Source organism: Anopheles nili, chromosome 2 (assembly GCF_943737925.1).
Source record: "Anopheles nili chromosome 2, idAnoNiliSN_F5_01, whole genome shotgun sequence".
In the NCBI taxonomy this organism is placed as follows: domain Eukaryota; kingdom Metazoa; phylum Arthropoda; class Insecta; order Diptera; family Culicidae; genus Anopheles; species Anopheles nili.
The window spans coordinates 15,174,175-15,194,153 of NC_071291.1; the positions used below are offsets into that span (position 1 = coordinate 15,174,175).

The window sequence follows — 19,979 nt, forward strand, 5'->3', positions numbered from 1 at the left end:
TGAAAAAAAAAGGCCAACGGAACTGTGGGCCAGCTGGTGTGGGGAAATTGCGAGCGAAAACAAAGCATGCCAATGGTGGGTTCGTTGGTGTTGGTGCTTTCCGGAACAGATCTTCCCGGCACGCGTTCGTCCTGCAGTGTTTGTTCCTGCAGGATGTGGCCTTTGTGGTGCGATTTACTACGCAACTACGTAAGGAGCATTAAACCTCTTCATCAACCACCAAGCCTCTTGCTACAACTCTCGTTCGATGCTTTCCGTCTCGCTTTCGCCTCTCGTTGGCTCTATCCAACTCGTTTTCGCATTCAAATCGGTTGCATCCACACTGAAAATGGGGGAGAGAGCTCATAACGCTCGTCGAGTTTTCTGGACGGCGCACACCACTACTGCCGCACACCGACATGCGCATTTTCCCGGCGCTTCGAGTGCGACCGAGAAAGACACAGGGAAAGCGTCCCTTCGGCTCCTTTACATGTGCTCTTTCCTGCCGAAGCTAACGTGCACGTTCCGCAGAGCACGTCCTTCCACCGAACACTCGGGCTTCGTCTGTTTATTCAAAAAGAAAACCCTCCTTTTTTGTGCTCCTTGCTGCGTTTGCTTCCCTTGATTTGTTTTTCCATGCAGCACGCAACGCTGTGCTTTTGTGTTCGCAGCACATAAGTGCGTGCGTGCGTGCGACCGAGCGGTTCGTTCGTGCCATCATTTTCGGTTGGGTCCCATTTCCATGCAAATTTACCTACGACGAAAACGGAAAACGGGACACAACGAGACGTGGCCCAATCCGCAGGATATCCACGGGCTCGAGCGTCCTCAAAACTGTCCTCTAGTGTCGCTGCAAAAGGCGAGCCTCCGGAGGTGGAGAGAATCGCTAACGAAACCCATAAAAGCAGAAAGGGACGAAAGAGCGCGAGCAGAGTAACGAAAATGGTCCCTACTTTTGCCATGGGTGGCCACACGAAATGGGTTCGCTTTTCGGCTCAAATGCATCACCAAGCGGCATAAAAAAAAGGCTTCACGTGAAGGTGCGATCGTGACCAGTCCTCAAGGATGCGTGGTTTCAACACGACGCAAGCTGCTGAGACACACGTCGGCCATTGTCCAATCATGCCCTTGCAATTCCGTTCGGCATTTTACTGTTATTGTACGCTCGCCCTAATTTGTCGCCTTCTCTTAGCAGTTTTTTGGCGACATTTCACACAGCACAGACACACTTTCTCAAAGCGACACCCATCTCGTTGCATCATCCTGCCCATCCGAACACTTAACCCAGCGCTGGTAAAAAAGCAGCAGACCACAGACAACGTGGAATTTATTGTGGGACGTTCTTTTCCTTTTTTTTTCATTCCCCCTTCGATTCTCCATCTTCTTTTGGCACCCCTCTTATGCAACGCGCTCGCGCTGCTTTTCCCAACAGGCGTGCGGATAGACGAAATGGTTAGTTTTCGTCTCGAAAGTTCCCACCCACTCTCTCGCGTGGCATCACATTCTTTCCATGAACGATGAAACGCGAAAGTGAAACCACTAACCTTCACGCCTAACCCACCTACGCCATCTTGCGATGGGTCGAAGCGAAAACTACGAACGAAACTGCAAGCGATGGTCGCCGGCCTCGCTGCCGGCATTCTAGGGCACGGTACAATAATTCATTTGTTTCCCCCGAAAATAACAGATCGCCCACCTGTTCGGGTGGATGTTGCGTTCGGGAGGGAGAGATAGATGCCTTTTCCTTTCGCTTCGTTCGATGCTTCAATGCTGTCAGTCGCCTCGTTCGCGTAAGATAAACGTGCCATTCCAGATGACGCGTCCCTCCGCGTGATGGCCGGCGTGAGGTGTAGATGCGCGAATGAAAAAAAAAGAAGACAAAAAGGCGGCACATTATTAACGATCATTGTTTATGTGGGCCAGGTGCACGCACGCGGGGTAGGTCGAATTTATTTAATACGTGTCGTCACACTGCTTAAATTCAATGCTCACGAAGAGATTGTCATCTGCCCTCGCGCGATCCCGGGTTGGGTTGAAAGGGAAAATAGATTGTACCCTCGGGAGGCTCTCGTGAGTCGTGCGTAGTGACAGCCGGTCCGAAGGTTGAGTAGAACGAGCTTTGAACATTTTAAACACGTCGACGTGGATCCGATTCCTGCGGTTTTTCCCAGAAGCGCGACATCAGTCGATACGCCACGCCAAACGGTGGTTGCGTAAACGTTTTGTTTCATAAAAGACTCCCTCGGCTGGCAATTTGTGGTCGCGGAGAAAAGGTAGATGGTTCGTTTCCATCCATCCCGGGCAGGGCGCCGTACGGTTGGAACGCATGGTTTGGAACGGGACGTCCCTGACGTGTGCCCTAACGAATGACGCAGCACGCAACAGCATCTTCAAGCGTAAATCATACCCGAACGCGCCTGAAAGTAAGCGGTAAACAGCGAGATCAGAGCGGCTTTCGCGTTCGATCGTAAATAGAATCATTTCTAAAAATTGTTTCCATTTCGCCGCTCTCTTGATGTGAGCTCTTGGTGCGAGCCGCATGGTGCGCGCCAGCGGAGGCCCGGACGTAAAGGGCGACGCGGGAGACATGGCGAGAGGTTAAATACGTCGAGCAGATTAGATGAATTCAATACAGCCAGCCTAATGGTCGACCTTTCGTTCGGTTCGTTCCGCCACCGTCACACCGACCAGGCGCCTCCATCGGTGCGGCAGTTTAACAAGCTACCAGGCGCCTCCATTAGGGTGCCGTCGTTTTCCGCCCGTTCGTGCTCCAGCGTGCCCACCTCGTATTGAACGGGTCTTTCATCACCCAGTCGATGGTGCAAAAGAGCCGAGAGACAGAGCAGCGCTTGGTTGAGGGTGATTTGTGGTTGTCGAGGCGAGGCTGAGTTTCCCAGCCAGCCAGGAAGCCAAACCCCGGGGGAAGCCAACCCGAGTCAGCCAATGATTGATGAAAATCGGGTGTCAAGAAAACATCACTGACTGTAACTGTCTCATCACAGATTAAGACGCACGATTCAGCGTGTCTCTGGCGTTGTGTGCGGAGATAATCCGATGCGAAAGCTGCTCGAGACGCGTCCATCATGGCGCTGCTGTTGGCAAAACCCGGCTACGAGCGTAGGTGGAGAAGGTTAAAACCGAACACCCGACCGCGGGTCGGTAGCTGTAGCACTTAAAAATGATTTGATAAATAAATAATCTAATTCCAAGCGGGCCCCCGCCACGCTAGATGATGTATGATTTTTATTGATCTTCATCAAAACCGATCGGTAGCATTGAATTTATTGTTGTAATCAAATCAACGTCCGCATAATGCATCCTTACCGTCACACCCCGCTGGCGGGGAAAGGTCGATATTTTTCGTTCAATAAATTTAAATTCAACATGAATATTAAACCCTGCCCCTCGGAATGAAAGATTCTTTTTCATCAAATTTGATTTATTTCCTTGGCAAATATTTACCGTTCGCCGTGCGCTCCAGATTTTCTCGTCTCCCTCCAGCGGACCCCCGCCCTTACAGCACGTGCCCACCCACCCCCACCGTGGGTTGGCGCAACTACACGGAAGGAAAAGATTACCCCAATAAACATTTTTATTTCACCTTTCACCGCACCGCGAACCACGGCCGGGAACGGGCCGGAATCTGTCCAAATTTATTCATCTCGCAATTGATATCGTAAAACATAAATTCCACCGCGCGTTATTCATTGGCCTGCTGGCCGGGCTGGGTGGCTATTTTTTTCTTCTTTTGGCCTTCTCTTAAGTTATTATGGCCATGAAAATTTATTTAAACAGTCCTTAAGCTTAGCTGAACAAAACAACCTTCCCGGTGGGTGGGCCGAGAGCAGTAGCGGGGGTGGAGGAGGTGTTTGAGAGGGAATCGGCTGCACCGGCACGTAAGGAAGCAACACAAAAAAAGGTCATGTCCTCCCATTCGCATTAGGGCACTTGAGAGCTGTGCTCCAAAATGATTTATTCCGTGGACGGTCAGTGAAGAAAAAAAAGAAGTGGCAGCAAGACGTGAGTTGGAGGGAGGGCTGTGAGAAGAGTGTGATGGGGGAAGAGGGTGGTATAAAATAAAAATCAAAACCATCCCAAGACGACCGATCCAATCCATCCAAGTATCACCGTCACGGACGTGCAACGCGTGGGCATAAGAAAGACAGTGCCATGGGGAAAAGAACAAGAAAGCAAGGGAGAGAGAGCGAGAGAGAGAGACAGTAAGAAGGAAATTAAACTCTAAAAGAAATACACAAAAAAAGGGCCATTAAGTAAGGGACGGCGCACACAAAAATAACAAATAAAAAAAAAGGAACAAGAAACGAGCAGCAAACGGTAAGATCAATAAATGTTGTCGGATGTGGCATCTGAAAAGGTAACGAGAGCGAATGCCATTTCGCCGAGCACTTAAACGGTCATCTGCGTGTCTATTGAGAGAAGGAAATGGGCATCTTCACACAGCCCACCGCCACCAGAAGGAGCCTAGGGCTTGGCGCTGTAACGCGCCCCTAGTGTGAAAAGCTCGAAAGTGTGGCAAAGTGGCACCACAGACAGCTAGACGGTTCTCGGTGGGTGGAGAAGAACCGCCAGAAACCCAAGGGTCGGAATGCGAAAATTGTAGCAAAACGCGCGGCACACACACGCACACGGAAACGGGCAAGAAAGGCATCCGCAGGGAAAGCGGGAAAATGAAACGTCTGTCGTTTGTGTTACGCGGTTTGCAGCCAAACAGGCGCAAACAGGCCACTTTATGAACACGGCGGCGGTTCCGAAAAGCAGGCGGTGGAGCTCTAAAATAAAATAACGAAGCAAACGAGGCAGCGCAAAACGTCGAGAAAATGTACATACCCCCGAGCAGCTCTGCCAAGTTCTTTCGCCGCAGATAGCTCTTTTCGCGGCGGGCCTTCCGGAAGCGAGAGCGGAACAAAAGCTTGGGTTGGCGCGCAAAAAAAAAACGCCAACGGACCAGCACACTGCACGGCGTGGCTCTGTAGCGACCAGCATATTGTCGCGGAAGAAAGCATGAAATTAGCTACAAAACACAATTGCCACTTGTCTCGGGCACGTTACGCTCTCGCATCCTGGGGGCCTTTGTTCCGAGCGCACCACGAAAGCGACCCCATTCGCTACCACTCCGTCGGTGACACTTGATTCAATGACGAGAAACGGGTACGGGTAGTTATCCCAAGTTTCCGGCCCGGCTCGCCTTCCGGTGCCTGGTGTTCCGGCCGCGGGCCCACTTCACGCTAGACCCCCGGTCTGGGTCGTCTCAATCGACGGAGGCCATAATCGACAGAAGTGGGCGACTGATGTCCCTTCCGGGGTTTTCCGGATCCAGGGGACACCATCCTGTTTCCTCTTTGTTCTCTCGGCAAATTCATTTGAGCCTTCACGGCCGAAGGTACCGCAACCGTGATAGCTTCCTGGAGCAGCTGCCTCGAGGTTGGCGTAGGCAAAAAAAAGATCGAGCGCATAAAGATGACGTCTGTGTGGAGCTGAACATTGGGATGAGTCTTTTTTTTATTCATTCTTTCATTCGCCGCTTTCACACGGCCACCAGCAGGAACTACGGAACAACATCGCTCATTTCAACCGCACAGCGATAAGTTTTTCCACCTGGCCCGTTTTTTCTGCTTCAATTTTTTGCCCCTTATGTTCTCATCCTTCACTCCGTCAAGGACCGTGACGCACCTTTTGTCGAACAACATTTTCAAAAGTTGTTCAACCCGAAACACCTGAGCGCGAAGGAAAATAACAATGGCGGGTGCTTTCCATTTCGAGAGCAATTCTAATATCCCCTTAACTGCGACAACAATCGCCCGCAAATGCTGCTCTCAATTTTCCGAGCACGATGTGCCCGTTTTTTTTTTGCACACCGGAAGCACGCAATTTCATGCTTGTGCTTTAAATTGACTCTTGACTTACGATCGCTAGGAAAGCCCCCCGAGCGAATGGTTGCTAGTTTTTCATCCACTTGACGTTGCAATAATAAACATACAATGGGGCATTCACTCGCTCGGGTGGCGGCCACTTCGTTCGGTTAGCGCGGTTGAAATGGCTCCACTTACTTGCTGAATGTTATTAAATAACATCCGGAAGGTGCTTTCAGGAGCCAGGGGTTATTTTGTGGCCATTACAACGAAAGCCCACCGCCGGTTCATTCGTTCGCAATCGAACGCAACGCAACATCAACCATTTCATCAACTTTTCACCTGCTTTTAATGCCCCAGGTATGAGCATGATCGATTGACAACTTGGTGGTCCTACGACCGGCCCGAATATCAGGTTCCGATCCGATCTCGCTTGGCTTATGCGCCTCGTGAACAGGGCTACCAGGGCTAAATAGACCAAACACGGTTGCTTACTTACGCTTAAAAACCCCGAGTTTGTCGCATCGGAACCCTTGCCGGAATTTTCAAACCATTATTTCAGACAATTTATCGCTAATTTGAAGCCTGCCATGTTTGCCGCAATCATCTATCTACCCAGCCGACCAAATAACGGTCGGGAAAAGTTCGGTAGGTTCAGCTATAAAACGTTGCATTTTATTAGCTTACGAGTCCTGTCGCCCGCCCTCCGAGGCTACCATTCGAGGCAGTACGGATCAGGAATTCAAATTGCTTTGAAACAAAACAATGAGGTTGCGGCGGTTGCTGGCCCATGTTTGCTTACAATGCGAACCGTACCCACCCGTCCAGGATACGTACACGTGGTGGTGCGAATATTTCAAGATATTCAATCACTGACAGTGTGATTTTGGTTGTCATGCCGGATATATTCGCTCGATTGATCAATTTTCTTTCATTTGCATTTGCAACTAATTCCCGGCGAACAAACATAAAGACGTCTTGAGCAAATTATTTGCAATAGCATACGTGAGTTTTATTTAAGCCAAAACTATCTCCAAATCCAAAGGCACTGATAGAGAAGAGTAGAGCGGTTCGTACAAACGTGATCTGGGGGTTTCACCATTTGCCCGTTGCTTTTCCGCATGTTACACTTGTGCTTGTATAACGACATGATTCGCCATTACCGTACCACGATTGGTTATCTTACGCTGATTGTCTTGTTAAAATGCGTTTCGTAAAATGTTTGTGCTGAATCGATTGGTATAAAACTTCATTAAAATACACGTCTAAAATATTACACTTTCTCTGTGCGCCTCTCTCTTTTACTCTCTGCTAAGAATAGTAGTTATCAAAAATATGAATCTTCTGTAAAACCGTGCGCGAACGTTAAAAGTGCTAAAAATCAATGTGCTGAGATGATGGCATCTTCGTCTTGTTGAGCTCGATGTCACCGTACGACCGACTGATTGCCTATACTACTGCTATTCTCCATCGTGAACGGCGTGATATGCGAACTACTATCGTGCTTCTGCCCTACCCTTTGGAAGTGCCCGCTGGAATGATGAAAACAGAGTTGACGGATAAATCCATGGTAAAAACCTAACATCGTCGATAGACCGTTTGAATGACCTGGAAGAACCGCCTGAAAGTTCCGTCTCGCTTGTACAACCATAAGGAGCTCACTAGCGTTTGCTTTTGCTTTTGTCACATTTGCCGAATGTAGAAATTACATCTTACTGTATGTTAAGCATTATCAATTTTGGACGCACCTAGTACAAATGCTTACATTTGTCAATCCTACTATCAGAATAAGTGGAATAGGGGCTGTAGGAAGAAAAGGATCATGGGGGTTTGGCAGGAAAAATGCTTCCCTATTACATTCTATAATTTATATGTTTATCACAAGAAACTCTTATTTCTTCGCTGTTCTTACAATTTTAGCTTCATTGCTACTTCTGCTGTGCTTCCGTCGTAGGCCGAATCGACGGAAGTATTCGTACGTAAATTTTCCTTGATGGGTCCATGTGTCAAATTTAGGTAGATATAATAATAAATGCTTATTTGTTTTATGATGTCTTTTGGCGAATTCAGCAAATATATACCAAACTTGAGTCTATGCAATTTTACAATTTCGATACTTTACAAACAAAGTTACGCAAGCGTACGAGTACGCTCAAACATGATACGCGATACCGACATACAGCAACATAAAAACGAATTAAAATTTCACACATCACAAACATTAAACTAAATCTCAAAACCTGTCGATTGATGATTGAGATATGAGAATTTCTGACTTCCATTAAAAAAAAAGAACACATGCATTGTTCAACTTGATTTGCACCAAACATACGATAGACGAACTTTCATCGATCTCTTGTTCTATACTGTACTACATGCACCTAAGGTTAAACTATTGTTCAATAATGCTTATATGCAAATGGCATAGCGTGCGATGGACGGAGCTTCTTTGTGAAAGCTTCGCGCCCGAAAAAGATCCTCTTAAATGCTGCTGCTTCCTCAATATTCTTGCGAGTCCTTGCTTCCATATGGCATGGTAATATCACGACGCCAATAATGATGCCGACCAAATGTTCTCGCGCGTCTTCTAACGAGTTCGTACCAAAGGACATCGATCCAATCCATTCGATGTCGCACATAAGTGCCAGAGATTGCGTTTCGTGTAGCGTGCTAAAGTTACCACTAAATATGTGTCGATTTTGAATAGCCCTATGCTCTATACTTGCATCCTCGTTTCGCTACTTGTATTATCGTGTTTTTTCTTACTTATCCACTATATTAGATCTATATTGGAAAATCTGGCTGCACACTTTAGCAGTTGTAGAAAAAAGTATCAAAAAGGACATTATTTTTTCTTCAAAAGGAAATATAAAGATCGTTTGGGGGGGAAATCTATCATCATTGTTGCAGTCATTGAGTTTTCTTTTAGGAATGTGTTGCTTTGCGCGAAGTTTCTCCTATTTATCCCTGGTTATATCTGTTCGTTGATTGATAAAATAGCCCAGCAGCAATTTTATGCCGCTTACACCGCTCCAACACCGTTCTCATTCGTCGATTATTTCGTATTATTTCGAGAATCTTGTATTATGGTATGCAAATAAACATATACCGTTCTCGAAAACCGATGGTTGAATCTGCACTTATTTCTCTGCTCATAAGCTGTGTCGCATTTTTTTATCAGAACAAATATTCGATTGCCATATAATTGCATAATCAGCATTTCGCATTTTCAACAACAATTCAACGGCGTGCTAAAACAATACAAATGCGTTGTTACTGGAATCCGATGCAGCGAAACGGGTGCGATTTTCTTCGGCTGTCATTACTCGAGTTGCTTGGATCTGCAACTAATCCTTTATCTAAACACCGCAATTATTCGTCCTACGATCGTATCCAGTTGAACCACTGATGTCTCGTGTTCGTTGACGTGCGATAGATAATCTGAAAGATAAAGCATAATAAGTAAGTTATATCAGTCTTTGGAAGGTTATTTGTTTACCACGAAGAAACTAAACACATGATTCATCACGGTTGCGATAACAATGCAGATACGAGAAGCCTAAGCGACCTACTAAAGACGGCGAGTTTTTCGCGCATCAACGGTCGTGAGATATCAGAAAATGCACTCGGTATTTCAGATAATTATTTATAGTACAAACGTATGTGATAACTAAAGTAATACATGCGGACTCCGCACACATGATCCAATAGCTCACGTTGAACCTGTGGCTCTCTCATCAGTTTGTAGCAATACGTACTGCAAACCGGAAGGCGAATTTCGAGGATCAGATCGAGCGTAACATGGCTATCGGTCACGTAGATCACTAGCAAAGCCTTTAAATCACGAAAAGAGTGACAGGTTACAACAAATCCGCATTCGGGCTTCAGATTAGATACCATCATAACGTTGGTCATCACAACGATTCACTGATGACGACAACATATTTCAAGTACGATTGTTTTTTAACGCAAACGTGTCACGATAAGCGTTTGATAAGTGATAATCAACTCTCTCGATTTTCCCAGAAAACCAGCACCGAAACCATTGAAAAACGAAGGCCAACTCACCGTGAGGTGATGTCTCACACCGTAGTAATTGAGTTCTTGGCTCTTAAATGTCTCGGGTACGGGTTACCCCTGGTCCACCGAGGAATTCCTTTTATGATAACACAATAATGAAAATATTTACAACACAATTTCGTCGCCACAGTAAACAAAACGGCACTCTTTGTGTTTTTTATCTACAACGCTAGAGATCGTGAGCGGCACAAACTTTATCTCGCCGATTCGTTGCACATGATTACAATGTTCGTTTGCTTTTGCTCTCACATGTCGACCTTCCTGTGGTAAACGAAAATAAGCTGACACACGGCGCGCAGCAACCATTCATATCAAGTATGCTTGCTAATGAATGTTTGATGGGGGCTCGTGTCCTCACAGATAAATGAACAGTTTGAGCAATTCATCATTTTCTGGTAATAAATAAAATAGCACTGCACGAGGCATTATATAACTCGATCGTCTGCAGCAATTTTGTCATATGAGGGTAGAATTTTAGGTATGATCAAATGACTGATCATGTGGTTTTGCATCGTGCCGTTATACAACGAGACGTACGAAGGGCACGCGTAGAACGAATGTTTTAATAAAGAGGCAATAAAATCACATGTGCTCCATTAGCTGCAATTCATTTAGATTACAGATTAATAAGCTGATCTTCGCACGATCGAGCAATCGGAGGCGACGGCACGCGTTGCTGTTTGTGGAAAGCGAAAATTCGCTTGCTCGGCACTGCCATGTGATGGAACGTCAGCAGCTTGGCAAAGACAAACCATCGCCTTTGGGGATGGAGCGGAGGAAACGGAGACAAAAGTAAATAATTGATAACTTCCCATATGACCTCCTCTCTTGGCGATTGACGCCGCAACGAGACGTCACGAACGGGTCGGAAGCGGGGACTGTAGGCGTCAATTAAGGCACGCTCTGGAGTTCCGATGGAACCGGGTGGCAGCAGCAGTTCGACCACGTCGTTATGTTTCAACTGGGTCACACAAAAACTTCGCCCCCAGTCTACACACACATGCAAGCTCAACCCAACCAGCGAGACCACGGTTGATCGCTTGTCGTGCCTGGTCCATTCTCGACTCCTCTCGCGTGCTCTTTCGCGTTCCCTTGTCCCTTCCGACGGATCGCGCAATCGAAGGTCTCCACTATTTGCCCTTCTCCGCAGGTTGAGGAGAAATCTTTTAATCGGAACAAATCATGCCCCGTCGCTGCGACGAATGGGAAATATTATTATCAAACACCGTCGTCATGCACAGGGAGAATTTGCTTGATTTGTAAATTTGCGAGCTGAACGCCCCAACTGATGAGGTCCCCGTGTAGGGTTACATTTTGCAAGGGTTTTTAATTGCCACATCCAGCCTTGAATCGGCACAAATGAAAATATATCTGCGACACTAATTAAAATGGCAACAACTGGTCTCGGTCGGTGTTACGTGTAGCCTAACTGAGCCACGTTACTGCTGCCTAACAGGGTCAATTCGGTAGAATGCGACATTCATTACTTATCAATTTTTGCAATTATATTCACACAAGCACCGGGTCTGTCGCGAATGGAGAAAACTGTGACACCATTTTTCGATGCTGTACACAACCACAGTCACGGATGATGGTGGTGGCTTTCACTCGCATACGAGCATAATTACCAGCGCCATGTAAAGAGCCGTGTGTCGGTGACAGTTAAAAAACCTTGCGACATTCCTCTCAAAACTGTGAAAATCGTAAGGAGCAGCGGTGAAAAAAAAAACGCTGCAGAGAATGCGAAACAAAACCACCGGCTGCAAAACCCAACGCAAAAAAGGCTCATTCCCGGGCGCTAATTTCGCGTACACGAAATTGTGAGGAAAAGAAAAACCCTCCGATCGATCAAACGATCGTAAAACATATTTATCGCTACCGTGGCCGCCGCCCAACCTAGGTCCGCTTAAACGGGGAGTAGCAGAAGCAAATTTATCGGCTCCCATTTCCAAAAGCAGTAAAATAATCGACCCCTGGGTTACACGAGACCGTGCAGGACGAGAAAAAGCAGCCCGACGTCGACTCGTTTTGCATTCCGGTGGCCGCTTCGGCCAGGCAGGCACAATGGAAGGCGGCGGCAAGGAAACACACCTTCTCGGGTCCAAAGAATCAGGTTTAAACTAGTTCCAGCACCCCCGGCTTGTGCGAGAGCGCATAAGGACGGCTTCAGGAGATGTTGTTTTTTTTTTGTTGTGTGCTCACTTGCGTCCCTGACCGAACATTTATGCAATGGTGGATAGCAATGTGTGTGTGCACGCGATCGTGCGACTTGTGCATGTATTTCTCTCCTTCTGGTGATCGTGCATACACTTAAACGTCGCGAACGCCATGCGCTAACGAGATCGAGCTGGGGCGAAGGCTGCAACTCTATTATTCAATTTGCCATGTTACCCTCTGAAACGGCCGGCCACTCTCTTTCTCTAAGGGCTAGCTGCTCCATTAGCGCTTTTGATTTACATCCTCGCACAGTGCGATACATCAGCGCGTCATTGATCAGATCAGGTGAAAAGATCGCATCGATATTTGAATCTTTTCTTCCATTTGCATGATCGCTGAACTTTAAATCAGCCTCTCTTTTGCATCGGCAGCCTCACGCTCATGGCAGAGATGTTTGTTGGGGGTTTCGTAGAACATGAACTGCAACACGTGTCAGTAATTTAAATGGATTGCTTTAGCATAAAGGTTCCCCCAATCCAACAGATCATCCCAGACTCGGGCGAAACAGTAGCACAACGGTAGCCGCAACAACGCAATAGGTAGCAAACAATTGCCTTGATCAAAATTTAAACCAATCCCATGTGTCAGCGGATTTCGTCCGCTTTTGCGATCGCCTCACAGGGGGGTGCAACTCGGGAGCCCGGGAGAGGGATAAATAAATTCTTCCCGACAACCAGCACCGAACAACTACGGCAACAACAACGACGACAACCACGATGACCGAGGGGTCAATTCAATGTTAACCCATCTCCATCTCATCCGCCACAGTCTCTCCACATCCACACGCGCACGCGCACACACACACGCAGCCTATTATTTCATTGGTTTGTTGTTCAACATTCAGCCCTGTCCAGCTGGATGAGAGCAACAATAAAAGGCAGCACTCGCAGGAGGCAGAGGTTGGCCGGAAGGGTTGCAGTCATTACTCGCGGCAAAACATAAAACCAACCCGTGGTTCTGGGTATTGTAGCGCTAGTCATCAATACGACCATTGCGGGGTTGGAGCAAACTTCTCCACGTCTAAATGGCAGCTCACGTGAGACACGAGACCGTGTACATCCATCGTTCGCTGAAACAAGCAGCAACGAAAAAAAAACCCTAAAACAAGCTGCACAACTGCATAGCATATATGCATGCGTACGTGCAATGACGCACACATGGATAAACGCGCCCGGTGCCTGCACACCAAAGGAAGGCTCGTTGACGTGCACATTCCAAAGCGATGACTTTCTTGGGCTCACCGTCACCGAAGCAGCAGCAGCAGCAGCAGCACCAGCAACACTTGACAACATAACCGACTCACCTCGTCAGCGGTGGGGGCTTTAAAATGGTCGACGCAGCCACCTCATTTGCAGGCCGACTAATTTTACCCTTCACGCAGGCAGGTATAGCCAGCGAGCCAGCGAGCCAGCGAGCCAGAAAACCAGCCAGCGAAAGACGACCCAAAACGCACACAATCGAATCTCTCGCATTTAGGCGTAGCAACAGCAAAAAAGAGCAACATGATCGATGCTGCACAAAACCACCCCAAAACCGAGCCACGGCACGGCTGCATAACAGAGAGGGCACGATCGCAAAGAAAGGCTCGATCGCGCAGAGCAGGATCGCCGAAGAAGGCAAACTCCGCTCGGTGTGTCTTGAGTCAACAAACGCGATCATCAAACGCCACGGAAGAGGAAGAAGAAAGCGAACTGTGAAGAAAACGCAACCCGCCGGTTTCCCCGCCGGTGGAAATGGGCCCCTGCATCTTCTTCTCGAGTCTCTCCACATCAGCCCATACGTCAGCCATCGATCGGTGTACGCCACCGCGAGCGAATGCGTGAACGAGCGAGACAAGAGATAGCAACCACGGGGTTCCATGGGAACGCGCAGACCAGCGTGATGTTGTTTTTTCCCTACTCTTGCTTTTCTTCCCAACACCCGTCTTCCTCGAGCGATCGACAGCATGGCGAGCTGACGTTGCCTTGGTGTTGTTGTTGTTGTTTTTTTTTTTGGTTCTCCCCACCGTACGCCCCTCGCTCCAATTGCAGCGACTAAGCGCACACCAACCCAACCCTGTGCAGCCCTTCTTGACCGGCCTGGCCATCCCAACCCCCCCCCCACCCCGCCCCTGACGTACGCACTCAGGAGAGGGTAAAAGAAAAGAGCATAAGCACGTCGAGTCTTTGCTGGTGTTGTTGCTGCTGCTGCGCTCTATGCTCGCGGTCCGTGAGAAGTCGCGCTGTCGAATGCGTCCCCGTCGATTGCCGCTGCTTCTTTGCGCTTTCTCGGCTTCTCTTGGGCTTCTTTCCCGTGGGCCACGGGCGAATGGAAATGACGGCAACAGCGCGTTCCAAAGCGCGTGCAAGATGAGCGCGTTTGTCCTCCACATTGGGGTTGCGGAGCCGGATTGCGGTTGGCCGCAACAAAAAAAAAGAAGACAGACATACGAAGGCATCGCGAAGGAACTGTCCCACTCCGAACACGGTATATGTGTGCGGCCCCCATCACACGTCCAAAGGAACAGGTTCGGGGAGTTGCAACTGCAACCACGGCGACAAAGCCCGTTTTTCTGCACGAGAAGTTGCAGTTTCACTGGGGGGGAATATGAGAACCCACCCCCCCCCTCCCCTCCCTCCCTATAGTGTCCTTATCTTGGCCCGATCCGATCGCATGATCGATTGACCAGCTATCTGCCGGTCGTAATGGAGTATATGCCTTGCGTTTCTTATCGAGCTGATGGCTGGATTAGGCGAGGCGATCTTCACACTCCACGATTTATGACCCCATCTGTCGCTCCGAGTTCCGATAAGACGATTGCAGCACAACAAGTGCCAGACATCGAGTGCGTTGTCGCAATCACGTTTGCGTTCCCGTCAGCTCGTTTAAGCCAGACGGCCGCCCAGTGTCGATTAAACAAGCCCAGTGGAATGTCGCTATGAGACGATCTGCAACCCTCCGCTCGTCGAGCAATGATTCATTCGACGGACTTTAGTCCGAATTTTTGTCGGCCTGTGCTGCCGTGAATCACACGCAAGAATGTGCGTTTATGCAAAAGCCCCACCAACAGCGCAAGTGGTGGATTCCGTCCGACTAATCGGCTCCGGGCTTCGGAAGATGGATGGAAGAAAGCGACAGCGCTCGAAAAAGAGAAACACGCCAATAATTTGGCCGAAGCCGCGAGAAGGAGGATGGAAAGTGGATCCTCTGCGTGCGCTTTTCCGCGCTGCAGACATCCCAAGAGCGTCCGGTTCCGCGCGTGAATCCACACCCCCGAAAGGAGCCAAGCTTCTCTCCTCTATCTCATCCATTTCCTGCACTTATGTGTGCCCGTGCAACCGGTCGCGGCTGGTTCGCTGCTGCTGCTGCTGTTGTCTGTGCTTACCTGAGCTGAGTTCTATCCTGATGCGGTGCGCACTGGTGTCGAGAAGAGCATAAGGAGACCGAGAAAGACGGTGAAGCGCACGGGCGAAGAATCGTATGTTTCTGCCCATATGCGGTGTGCGGTGTCCTAGCCGCGTGGTGGCGGGTGTTGGGGTCGGGGCCAGCGGGTGTGGTGTGGTGGGAAGATCTTCGACATCTTCTCAAGACGCGAATCGCAATGCTGCTTCTTGGCGCTCGCTTTTCCGTCGTCCCGCGGATGTTGCTTGGGAAGCCTTTCGATGATGTTGCTTCCCGACTCGATCGCGCTCGCTTGCATGCACGAAGAGGGGTGGGTGGGCGCGCGCAGTGGGAGTAGGTGGTTCTAAGGTTCAATGAATCTTTCGGCATTTTTCGTTCTATTCTTCTACTCGATTTTGAAGCTGATAGTGCAGTGTTCGGGGCAGGATGGAAATACGTTTTAGCCTGGTGCTGGAAGGCGCAAACCCTTGCGAACTTCAAGAGGATCTCTTCTCTCCCCGCTCGCGAGTTTCGTCCTTCACACCTCCACCTTCCCCGAAAGGGAGATGAGAGTGGTGGTTTTTCGTTGCTGCGGTTGTGTGTTATACAATCTCCTTGCCCTCCAACTTATGCGCCAGATCACAAATGATCTCCTTGTAGATCAGCGGATCGATGTTCTTGCCGAGCTGGTACAGTATGAACCAATCGCCCATATGGCAGCGGGAAGCTATCAGCTCCACATCGTTGTGGGTGGACAATCGCGAACGGGCGCGCAACATCAGCAGTCGCAGCTTCGGCATCATGACCATGCAGAAGCGGTACACCAGCGAGATGCCGGTCAGGATCGTGAGCAGGATGAACCAGAACCACAGGAACACGTAGATCTTCTCGTTGACGATGTTCAGCGGCAGCACGCACAGACCGTCGAACTTCTGCACGCTTCCGGACGGACCGTACTTGTGGAAGGTACACTTGGTCACCTTGGGAAAGACGCGTGCCATCGGGTCACCGCGTTCCTCCGGTTCCATCTCGGTGAAGCGCACCACATCGCTGCCGTACGTCGAGAACTCGCCGTCGAGGAAAAAGTCCATGAAATAGATCTGTCCGAGCACGTTGAAGAAGTTGAGCACCTCACAGAAGAAGAACCGCATCGCGTAGAAGTTATGCCCCTTGAGGTTGTCGGCGAAATAGTCGACCAGGATCTTCTTGCGCTCCTTGGCGTCCTCGTTCATGATCGGCATATTGAGATCAAGCACCAGCATCTTGATGCGGCCGCCTTCCCACGTTTTCCAAAGGTAACGCGGCACGTAGAACAACATGGCCTGGAAGAACAGCACGAAGCACACCCACTGGTAGTACTTGTGGTACTTGACCTCGTCGTGTCCGTCGACGTGGCTGGCCACGCCCGGTTGGACGATGTCCTTTCCGGCAACTCCTGTCAGCCGGTTCGGGATGGTGAACGTCGAGTAAATCCAACAGTACGTGTCCATCACATTCAGCGGGATTTCATCGACGATGCAGTCGATCGGATCGCCAATGTACTGGCGCGAGGTGACCAGCAGCGAAAACGCGATCAGGATGATCACCGTCGCCTTGTAGTGCAGCCGGAAGATGTTGTTGTCGATGCACACCTGGTCTAGCTTCAGCAGACCCTTCACGGATCCGAACACATCAAACATGATGCCCGCGGACTATGGTTGCACTTTTACCCAAAAGGAATCAACTTCTGAACACGCTCAACACGCGCCCGCACTGTTCCACCGTTCGGTTCGAAATTTTTCGTCAGCCACTCGCCACTCGACTCCAGCCAGCTCTCTCTCTTCGACACACGCACACACCGACGCCGCGCACAACGAGGCAAGAGCGAGATCGCACCACCAGCTAAACGCTTTACGCCCTGTCTCACTCACAACGCTGACGACGCCGCGAAGGATATGACGAAATACAAGACTGAGATTTTGCTGCAGCTGCAGCAGGACTAAATCCTGTCTTTCACTGGTTCCAAAAGTTCTGCCAACTAGCAGCCGCGAAGGCGTCGCGTGCGTCTCTGTACCAACGCGTCAACAGGAATGAAGTGGGACACAACGCCAGCCAGTTGACCAGCCGAGGTAGTTGTTCTTCTTTGTCTTATTTGTAACGAAGGGCAGCACGGGGTTTCATATTACATTACGCATTGCGATATTCATGAACATCTTGTAATTGTTTGGACGAATAAGTTGGGATGCTTTCACGATATTTATTGTAAAACTAGAGTTATACACCGCACAAGTAGTTTGGTATTTATGTTTTTAGGTACTCTAATATTTGTAATTATTGATGTTGTATAGTTTATATCCACAGTTCCATTTCTGCTTGCACTTTGTCATGGGAAGAGGATGGCAGCAGCCCTGATACAGAATGTCAAAACAAACGAGAGTACGTTGGTAAATTACAGCGTATCGTAAAAATCATTATTATAGTTGTAATACAAGTTAATCTCGTTAATGTAGTGTTGAGACCTGCAACTACCCTGTGAAAATGTATTATTTTAAATATAGTACAACTTACTGTTCAATAAAACACGTGTTTCGTTGACCAGCATTTATTTATTTATTTTTCATGTCTTCTATCTTAAACGCAGTTTTTGTATTTTATTTCTTACTTTTCTATGTAAATTAATATTAGCTATTATGCAGAATGAATAAGTAAAAGTTTATTTTTGAAAGTAAGGAATCAAAAATTGAGCAAAAGCCACAGTCTCATATCATGACTTGTATTAGCGCCATCTGTAGTAACATAAGCAAATATAGAATCTCTACAATCAAGCAATCTTCTATTTTTTAAAAATTGAAAGTCGATTGATGAAACGTTTGAAAATACTATTAGATAAATTATAATACGTTTCTCAAAGATCAAATAACTTTCTTAAATCTACGAACATTGCTTATTGGCTCAGGTGGCTTGTATATAAAACAGCGAAAAAAAAAGAATCTCCATTTGATGCAAAAGTTGATATGTTAAAACAAATCGAATATGAATCATTAATTAAAATCATTTCCTAAAATTAGAATTGTAAGTTAAAAAACCAAGCCCTGATACGAAAAACGTGATGGTACACTAGACTATTTTATTATTTCTGATCACGATAACTTACTTACTTAATCTACTGACTTTTGAGTTTAAATACATTTTTGAAAATAATACAATTTCATATCACATCATGAAATTAATATATTTTGCTAGTAATTTCGTACACAGTATATCGGTCTATCAACAAACGGTGTATAAGAAAATATCGTTGCCTTCATATTTGATAAAACAGCTAGCGGGTGGATGCGTGAAGATCAAGTGAATCGTTTTTTTGTGGTTGAAGACGATAAAACTCGTGCTAGACTTAGTCCTCACAGATATATATATGTCGATGATCACGTTGAACGATGAAAAATATTTTAAGAAATCTTTTTCCGAACTGCGGTGTACCGTTCCATGTAGGCATCGTATCCCTGTAGTTCTGTGAACTGCTTCGAGTTAAACAAATTGCCATCCACACACAGATTGCATACTTTAGATTCGATAAGGATCTTTGGGTGGATCGAAGAAATTTGGAGACAATTCTCTTCTAACCGGAGGGTCTTCAACTTTGCACAGGCAGCAATTTCTTCGGCTAGGATAGTGATTTGGTTTTGGTTTAAATTCAACTCCGTCGCTTGCAGTGACTTTACCTCCGGGGGTATCTCTGTTATTTTGTTCCTTGACAGATCCAAAAGGTCTAGCTGCTTTAGCTCACAAAACACTACCGGGAACGTGCTGATCTGATTGTTGCTGAGAATGACTTGCTTTAAATGTGTGCAGCTCGACAAGCTCCTAGGTACGGTCGTCAACAGATTGTTCATCATGTTGAGCGTTTCCAGCTTCACCAGAACACCAATGCAGTCGGGAATAAGGGCAATTTTGTTTCCACTGGCATTCAAATGCTTCAGAAGAGTGAATTTGGCTATATCGTCCGGCAGAAGGGTGAATCGATTTTCTGATATATCCAGCGTTTTCAGCACGTTAGGGAAAGTTTTCAGCGCTGAAGGGAATTCGTCCAACCGCAATAGGGATATCTTAAGAACTCCAGTTTTCTTTGCAGTTTCAAAATGTTGCTTCACCTGCTTGTTACCCATGTTATTATACGCTGCTCAGACCAAGCTAATAATCAAATTTAGCAAAAAAAATGTATGTTCTTGTACGTGCCGTTCTTTGTTTGACTCTTATATAGCACAATATGGCAGCAGAAATCCACTGTACTAGAGCTCTACTACAATTCAGCGTCTAGCTATGAATTAGGGCGCAATAACTGGGAGATCTTTACATAAAGAAAACCGAGATTAATTTTGGGGTTTTATTATAAATTTAGCAAAAGCTTTACGGCAATAAAAACACTCCCCAAAACAATCGCACCATGAATTCTTATTGACATCAAAAACGTCACATGTGACACGTATCTTGTAT

At 47.5% G+C, this 19,979-nt stretch overlaps 2 protein-coding genes across 3 annotated transcripts; both read right to left on the minus strand.

Moving 5' to 3' along the window:
• Positions 1–6,854: 6,854 nt before the first annotated feature.
• LOC128720373 (innexin inx2) lies at positions 6,855–17,387 on the minus strand. 2 transcript variants are annotated; one of them, XM_053814041.1, is made up of 3 exons: positions 15,511–17,387; positions 9,176–9,290; positions 6,855–9,100 (listed from the first exon to the last, which is right to left on the minus strand). In XM_053814041.1, exon 1 carries the CDS (start codon positions 17,183–17,185, stop codon positions 16,109–16,111), a length of 1,077 nt encoding a protein of 358 aa, XP_053670016.1. In that variant the 5' UTR covers positions 17,186–17,387; the 3' UTR covers positions 6,855–9,100; positions 9,176–9,290; positions 15,511–16,108. The 2 variants fall into 2 exon arrangements, with proteins under 2 accessions (XP_053670016.1, XP_053670015.1); XM_053814040.1 differs by having other exon boundaries at positions 6,855–9,290.
• A 1,327-nt stretch (positions 17,388–18,714) lies between these two features.
• Positions 18,715–19,915, minus strand: LOC128732018 (leucine-rich repeat-containing protein 57). Its single transcript, XM_053825177.1, has 2 exons — positions 19,897–19,915; positions 18,715–19,833 (listed from the first exon to the last, which is right to left on the minus strand). The coding sequence occupies exon 2, from the start codon at positions 19,649–19,651 to the stop codon at positions 18,935–18,937; it is 717 nt and encodes a 238-aa protein (XP_053681152.1). The 5' UTR covers positions 19,652–19,833; positions 19,897–19,915; the 3' UTR covers positions 18,715–18,934.
• Positions 19,916–19,979: the final 64 nt, after the last annotated feature.

Excerpts from the sequence above, each read along its gene's own strand:
- LOC128732018 (XM_053825177.1), bottom strand. The coding sequence starts at position 19,651 with ATGGGTAACAAGCAGGTGAAGCAACATTTTGAAACTGCAAAGAAAACT.
- LOC128720373 (XM_053814041.1), bottom strand. The coding sequence starts at position 17,185 with ATGTTTGATGTGTTCGGATCCGTGAAGGGTCTGCTGAAGCTAGACCAG.